This window comes from Chaetodon auriga, chromosome 15 (assembly GCF_051107435.1).
Source record: "Chaetodon auriga isolate fChaAug3 chromosome 15, fChaAug3.hap1, whole genome shotgun sequence".
In the NCBI taxonomy this organism is placed as follows: domain Eukaryota; kingdom Metazoa; phylum Chordata; class Actinopteri; order Chaetodontiformes; family Chaetodontidae; genus Chaetodon; species Chaetodon auriga.
The window spans coordinates 3440417-3448278 of NC_135088.1; the positions used below are offsets into that span (position 1 = coordinate 3440417).

The 7862-nt window shown below is 40.0% G+C and overlaps 1 protein-coding gene across 2 annotated transcripts; it reads left to right on the plus strand.

The window, feature by feature from the left end:
* Nucleotides 1-768: 768 nt before the first annotated feature.
* Nucleotides 769-6536, plus strand: scimp (SLP adaptor and CSK interacting membrane protein). Of its 2 annotated transcripts, XM_076751156.1 has the most exons (5): nucleotides 769-826; nucleotides 1528-1646; nucleotides 3553-3601; nucleotides 4213-4289; nucleotides 5798-6536. In XM_076751156.1, exons 2-5 carry the CDS (start codon nucleotides 1535-1537, stop codon nucleotides 6088-6090), a joined length of 531 nt encoding a protein of 176 aa, XP_076607271.1. In that variant the 5' UTR covers nucleotides 769-826; nucleotides 1528-1534; the 3' UTR covers nucleotides 6091-6536. The 2 variants fall into 2 exon arrangements, with proteins under 2 accessions (XP_076607271.1, XP_076607270.1); XM_076751155.1 differs by lacking the exon at nucleotides 769-826 and having other exon boundaries at nucleotides 1394-1646.
* The last annotated feature ends 1326 nt before the right edge of the window (nucleotides 6537-7862 follow it).

The window sequence follows — 7862 nt, forward strand, 5'->3', positions numbered from 1 at the left end:
CATGACAGAAAAGGAAACTAAGTTAGTGCTAATATTTCATGTACAAGTCCTACTAATTTTTCATAATTTACCATTTTGAGAGAACGTTCAACGGGCAGACTGCCTGTTTCCTGTAGCACATCTACTAAATATGGCTAACTTGGATGATTCCGGTGGCGCCTTTCAAAATAAATGTAATGTACGCTGAATTATTTTCTAGAGAATTAGTAAGTATCAGCTTTCACAATCAAATTTAAGTTATTTCTCTTTGACACAGAAACAGTTTATCAAACTAATCAGAAAAGAAAACAAAAAACACATTTTTATCTGATCCCCAACGACTGCACAGTGATGAAAACCAACGCAACATTATGCTAATTTAAGAGGAACTGAAAATATAAAGAGACTGAAATGAATGTAATGTTCTGTTCCGGCTTTGACATTAAGTGTCACACCACATTGACATCAGTGAAAAAAATATTGGCTTTGATATCTTTAACATCACAGAGAATGAGTGAGGCCCATCATTCCCTCAGAGCACACTTATATATACACATTTCATATGCATGTATGTTTGACTATCCCACACACACACACACACACACACACACACACACACACACACACACACACTAATGCTATAGTCACTGGACCATGGCAGAGGGTGGGGAGGAAAGAGTTAACCAAAGAAATTTGGAGGGTGAGACTAAGAAAATTCAAAACTGTCATGCAAATACAATATAGGATGACTGCTGTCATAAATCACCATCCGCTATTACCATCCATCTACTGAGACCGTCATCTCACTTTAACCCAGCTGTGAAGCAATCTGCTCTTTTCTGAAAAGGTAAGGTGCTTTCTGAGTATTTAGAAAGAAGAAGTCGATGTTTGGTAAAATAAGGCCAAACTTGACGCATGAATGCATTTAGAAACGAACGCTAAAGATTCAGAATAAAAAGTAAAGACTGAGCCTGACTTAATAACTTCATGTGCATCCAAAACAGTATCACAACATCCAGCCAGACTTAATTCTGAATCAGCAGTATTTGTCAGACTTTTCTTTATGGTATTTTAAGATGACAGGAAGCTGTTGCATAGAGAGGATATGTGGCACAGAGATAAATAGAAAATAGCATTTACATCATCATGTTCACAGAGATAAGGAAACATAGGAGCGTCTTTCTAGCTGACATAAACAGTTCATCTGAAAGCTGCCTTCCACTTTCAAGTTGATGTCGAGTGCAGGCACAGATGCCTCAGCTGCCACATTTTTGTGATTGTTGCCTGTGCAGGAGGTCGACTTCCTCACAAGAAATATTCCCTATAGATTGTTAAGAAGCTGGTTTGACTCTCAGAACGCTAAAGTTACTACCAAAATAACCCGGAGGCTTAGTCAACACACAAAAGGGGAAGTGGTGAATGGTCTTCTTTCCGATCCACAGTGCTGTATACTGAAAAGCAGCAGCTCACATGCTTTGTTGTTGTGAAGTTTCTGGCAGCTTTGATGTGATTATTTTTCTCTCTTTAATCCCCCGTGGTGTCGAGCAGAATACCCATGGATCTTCTGCGTAAATACATGTGGCTGTGGGTGATAGCTGGGATGCTCTTTGTGTGCCTGGTGATCAGCCTCATCTTCCTGCTCATCAACATGTGCATTTCCAGAGGAGGTAGGTTGAATCTCGGCTCAGCACATCTATCAGGAGTTACTGAAAGTGGCATAATTTGCATGCCAAAATAAAAATGTTTGCTTCTTTTTCCTGTTCGGTCGCACACTTCTTCTTTTCCTTTCAGTGTAATAGAATTGTCACTCATACAAACTAATGATCTTAAGACGAGTGACAAAACATTATGAAATGGATGTTTAACACATACAGAGCCTCAACAGCCAGCATTAAGAGAGTGATAATACAGTTTGAAGCAGCATTTGGAGCATAATATAGGGAAATGAAGTACATAAAATGTCACATATGATGTTTAAAAAATGTCTTTTAGGTGGTATCATCATCACAGAAAACCCTCCAAAACTCCATCAAGACAAAAAGTTCTTCAACGTGTTTGACACAGTCAGCAAAGACATTAGACTCAGATCAGATATGTTATCTGAATTCATTCAGAACTAATCAAAAGGTCGTGGATTCAGCTATTCTTACCCCTCTTGAGCACACAGGAGGCTGTGAAACAAAATTAATGTGCCATAAATAACGACACAATGCGCAATATTAAACAACAAAACAGAATATGCTGTAAAAAATAGAAAGAGAGGTTTATAAAGAAAAGGTTTAAGTTTAAAGCTAACTTGAAATTACTGACCGAAAAAAGTCTTGAATCCTGAAAAATTCCTGGGAAACTGCAGGAAATGACTTGTCAGAATTACAAAAGTATAGTACTGTAGAATAATACCGTTTATAAATAGGAACAACAGCTTTAATGTTTATTTGTTACTAGTTTAATACACTGTTAATAAGATGCACAAACCAGCGGCATGCATCACAATCCTCGGTGTCATGTCTGTGGGAGGTGATATCAGAGAGTGAAACATGAAGCCAGGTCAAAATATTCCAGCGTGAGTCAAGATCCTGCACAGAAAATGTCATGTAAAAATATGCTAACACGATTAGCGACATTAAAATGTGTAGGGAGTATTTTACTGTTAGAATTGGTTAAAATTGAGCTAATTTGATGTATAACAGTGCATTATATTTTATAAACTGGTGATTGTGAGATCTTAGACTCTGAAGTATAAAGTACCGTGAATTATGAGTAAATGTACTCAGTTACTTTCTGCCGATGGCCAGTCGAGCAGCGGTCACCCACTTTTCTTTGTAATGTGCTCATTTGACCTCCACGTTCACAAGGAATTTCATGGAAAAAGTCAAATCTACAGTACAAAGAAGTGAGCAGCAGACATGAGTTTCATTTTCGATCAGCGACTACCTGTTTTTGGTTAACAGAAAAACCGATATACTGCACTGTGTTACTACAAGGCGAATAAAGAGCAGCAATAAGGGGAAATCAAACCATATCAGACTGTCATGTGAAAGCATTAATCTGAGGGACTCATTGCAAAGCAGAGGAAAAACTATTATAATTGTATGAATTGCTATTATTAGGGTTACCCTCTGGATTTGATTAGCTTAGATGAAAATTTAATGATCCCTGTGGGGAAACTGGGCCTCAGCAGCAAAGAGAGGGGCTCACTGATGGTTTACAGTATGGATAAACACAGAGCAAATAAAGGGAACGAAATATAACACAGCTCATCATCATCATAAGAGCACACGTGAGACTAAAGGAGACCGCACATGTGAAGACATGAATACTGCATGTGCATGAATTTAGACAGAAACAGTGTTTAATGGAACAGCCAACGTGCAAATGTGACAGTTTATTGTTAGATTTTCTCAGGATTGTGTCCGAATTTAAGCTGAAAGGAAATTAAAAACCTTATTATAGGGTCTGAAATGTTGTTGTTGTTGTTGTTTTTCTTAGATTTTAGCTCTATGAAGAGCTTTATTTTATTTTTATTAAAAAAAATGTTAAATCTAACTGCATGTTCTTCTGTATTCTCAACAGGCAAAAGCAGAATCTCTCAGCTTCACAGAGGATCTAACTCCAGTGCCAAGTAATATATGAATTTTCACTGCGCTGGATGTTTCTCACCTTTGATACGAAACACGTTGATTTTCTCATTCCTGCTGAAAGTTAGAGCTCAGCGTGCTGTAAAAATGAATCTTTCCACGTTTGAGTTGATAAACTTATTCACTTTCTTCAAAGTTATCGATGAGACGACTGATTCCAAACTCATATTTGCCTGTTAAATATGAAGCGGTTAGCTTAGCTTAGCATAAAGACTGCAGGAACAAAGGGAAGCAGCTAGCTTAACAAAGGTGCAGAAAAAATGACCTTAAGTGAATTAACGTGTTAAACATCATCTTGTTTGTTTAATCAACTCAAAGCTGAAGTGTAAAACATCACGTTATGGTTATACATTGCGTGTCTGACTATGTCTTGGCGGGAGAAGGAAGTTTTCCCACCGTAAAAAAAGTTTTTACCACTGGTTTCCCCCTGTTCTCACTCTTAATGCTAAGCTATGCTAATTAGCTGCCGGCTGCTGATCAGTCAGTGGTATCAATTTTCTCATCCAACTCTACAAGAAAGCTCATAATTGGATTTCCCAAAATGTGAAACTGTTCCTTCGGGTGACAATTTTTCTCTCATCGTTTGTTTTTTCAGGAGCAACAACTACCAGGAGAGAACCTTCAAGGCCATCACTCCACCTTTACCTCCTCGGACACAGTTTCTCACGGCAGGCAAGAGTCTATGAATTCTCAGAATGGATCATATGACCGTGATTCCCCTGAAAAACCCCTTCCTCTTCTTAACCACACGCCCTCCACTTGCTTTCACCACATTATCACATGAAACCTCATCGTATCTGCCATTTGACAACAACCCAGAATCTAAAGGGTAAAAAAATGGGGCCGATATTTGTGGTATCAAATGAAAATGTCTCAGCAAGCCAAACAAACATGCGACCACTGATGACGGTAAAATTAGACAACATAAAAGGCGGTTAAAAATCACTCCGCAACTTCTTTTTGTTGCTGCAAAATCCCACAAATTGAACTCAGATCCAAGAGACGACCACATGTTCTGATCCAAGCCGGGGTTTCTGAACCGACGTTCATCCGAGCATCATGAAATCAGACGAGCGATGCTCACCGGCCAAACAGGGAAAGTGGCACTTTCTTTACAAATCAGACCAAAAGACATGATTTTGTTTGGCAAAGTGATGTTTCTTTGTAAACTGCAACAGAACCACAAACTGTGGAGGATGTGTAGCCTGTTTTTAGCCTGTTTTCCCTTTAGTTTTCTAAGCTTTAACTATCGTCTGTCTATAGAAACACGAGTCATTTTTTGCCTATAAGCTACACAGTAGATGTTTTTCACTCATGGGCTAAATCCCCAGCAAAGAACAAGCTGTTTGGATTTGAACTGGCTGTAGTATAAAACTGATGCTAATGGAAATATAGCTTAACCTTTAGTCTTTTATAGCAACCTTTGACATGAGCTTAAAAAACATAAAAAAGGTCCAACTTCACTCTAAACTCGTCATTGTTAGAGCTGAGATAAGAATAATATTGTGTTTGTCACCACAGTTTTGAAAAAAGACAGCAAAAGTAAAGTTCAGCCATGCTAGCAGCTGACTACTTCCTGGTCCTGAGCTTTTACCAGACAACCACCGGAGAAGTTACCGTGCCCGGCCAAGAGACGTCCGCCACGTAACTTCCTGTAAAACTGTACAGTTTAAACAAACAAAATATAACATGTTAAGTAGTGAGCGATAGCCAGGCTAGCTGTTTCCACCTGTTTTAAGTCTTTTTTCTTTGCTTTGCTAAGCTAAGCTAAGCAAACTGTTGCTGTAGCCTCATGTACTGAAGTGAGTGATATCAATCTTCTCATTTAATTCTCCACCATAAAGCATATTCCTTTAAGAGAAAACTTTCAAGTTATGAAGACGGCGGCAAAGATAGCAAAAATTCTTAATTTCGTATTGTGCGTAACTTCAGTGGATCCTAACGTGTCCCCCTGTCAAAGACTGACCAGGTAATCCGTGGTCGACATATACCTGGTGAAAACAGACAGGCAGCCACGTTCAACGTATTTGTATGTTTTTAAAATCTATGTATGCTTAGAATGAATTCAGCCAATGGCGTCTCGTAGTCAACCTGTCATATTAAACCCACTCATACAGTGACACAATCAAACTGCCTTCACAATCGAGGAGTTGAAGTGAATATGAAATGTGTTATTTCAGAGGCTCAAAGCTACGAGAACCTGGCTGGGGAAACCAACTACGTGCAGAGCACACCTGTCTACGAGCAGAGCACACCTGACTACGAGCAGAGCACACCTGACTACGAGCAGAGCACAAATGACTACGAGCAGAGCATCCCCGATTACGTGAAAGTGGAGGAAGAGAAGATTCTCCCTCCTCCACCGCCGTACCAGGATCCAGATCCAGCAGACAACATCTCCACGGAGGACTACGACGACATCGGAGGTGAAGACGAAGCCCAGGGTGAAGAGGACTACGACGACGTGGGATAAGATCGACCAGGAGAGAACAGACGGGAGATTATTCTAAGACACACTTCTGACTTTCTTACCTGGTTCCTGCTGATCAGAGAGACCAGAAAGACGTTACCATAACTCAGATTTCCTTTAGATGTTTGTATTTTTTGATATTATTTCTGAAAAAGAAAATAGCAGATGGAGTTATCTGTGTTTTACGTGCACCAGAGAACAACACCGAAGAGCAGAAATCTGTCTGCTGAGAGGAGAAGTGAAGTTCAGACTAAAGGGGCAGAAAGATTCTCCTGCTAATTTATTCCAACTTCAGCCAACGTTGTTCACAGGCTGCAAACAGTGTTTTTATATATCGTGTTTTTCGTGAGAGTGGTCCTGGACATCGACTGGCAGGTATTTGATGCATGTACATACTTTCAGTATTTGTCAGTTATTGACGAACGTGACGAACTGATCAGACAGCGGCGGTTTATCAAAATAAAATTAGACTCTTAATGTTTTTGATTTCCAAACATTTTCTTTATCTGTGTATTAAACACTCTATTTGGATTATTTAAAATGAAAATATGTTTTTATTATTGTCAACAAATCCAGAAACAGAAGTGAATTGATCCCACGAACACGTATTGACATGTATCTGCTTCCTCTTTGTCATAGAGCTCCATTAATGTCCAAAAACCATCAGGAATGAGCCGCACTGACTGACATGTTCCTCCTTTATGATTAACACTGCTGCTGTGGATTATTTTGAGTCACCTGCTGCCAGAAATACCGGAACTCCAAAATATGTATTCATCCACAGCTGAAAATAGTCCCCAACAGATGCACAAATGCACGATTTTATTGAGCAACATTTGCTAAAATCCACAGTGCTCAGCTGTTTCTGGGGTTTATTTTGACTTTTTTTAAGACTTTTTTGTGATATATATCTCTAAAAATCTACATCTTCAGTAGGAACAAAGACATAGACGTGAGGCTGAGCGGCGCAGAGAGAGAAGGGAAGTCACAGCGAGCTGCAGGACAGTTTCCAATGGATTTGTTGACAATAACAAAAAACTTGAGTAACGTTGGTGATATTCAGTTTATATCCTTAAAAATAAATCTCTCAGCCAGGGAAACACACACATTGCACAATGTGAAATCTCAGCCTTAAATACTACATTTGTTATTAAAGTTAGAGTTTATAGGTCTTATTTGCATCGAATAAGCCTTGATTCTACAAACTGGATGTGATCTGAGAGCTGAGGACGGACTGCTTCCTGTTCGTCTACGTCGGCCTTTCAGCCGAGCCTCACTTCCATTTGGAGAACGCTCCCTCTCCTCCTGTGGAGTTACTCCTGATCGCTCTCCTTTTGAGAGGAGCTTTTCAGGTGGATTTCCTGCCTGCTCTCTCGTGGCACAAAGTGGCGCCGCTTTGAAAAGGAAGGAATGGCTGTGATTTAACGGGTCACGGCGACTTTGCTTCGCACCATTCACAAACGTCTTTTACTTCCTGTGAACTGACCATTTGAAATTCTCCAAAAAGGTTGATGGTCTCTCGAGGCTCACTGTGGACCTCCTTCACATCAGACGTGTCGGCGTGTCAATGCAGGAAAGGTGAACTTGATAACATTAAAAACGAGCAGGTGAGCGTCTTCCAGGTGTCAAACCACAAGCACAACCAGACCGCTCTCATTCCTTTGTCTTCAAACGCTTCTTGTCACGTGGCACGAGCTAGCTTAGCCTTTAGCGTTGGGGAGTGGTCAGGTGGCGGATGCTGACTCACCGAGCCTTGGCAGCAGAGTTCATTTCAC

Excerpts from the sequence above, each read along its gene's own strand:
- scimp (XM_076751156.1), top strand. The coding sequence starts at position 1,535 with ATGGATCTTCTGCGTAAATACATGTGGCTGTGGGTGATAGCTGGGATG. Across the intron at positions 3,602-4,212 it reads GGATCTAACTCCAGTGCCAA|GAGCAACAACTACCAGGAGA; the intron begins GTAATATATGAA and ends TTGTTTTTTCAG. Across the intron at positions 4,290-5,797 it reads GACACAGTTTCTCACGGCAG|AGGCTCAAAGCTACGAGAAC; the intron begins GCAAGAGTCTAT and ends GTGTTATTTCAG.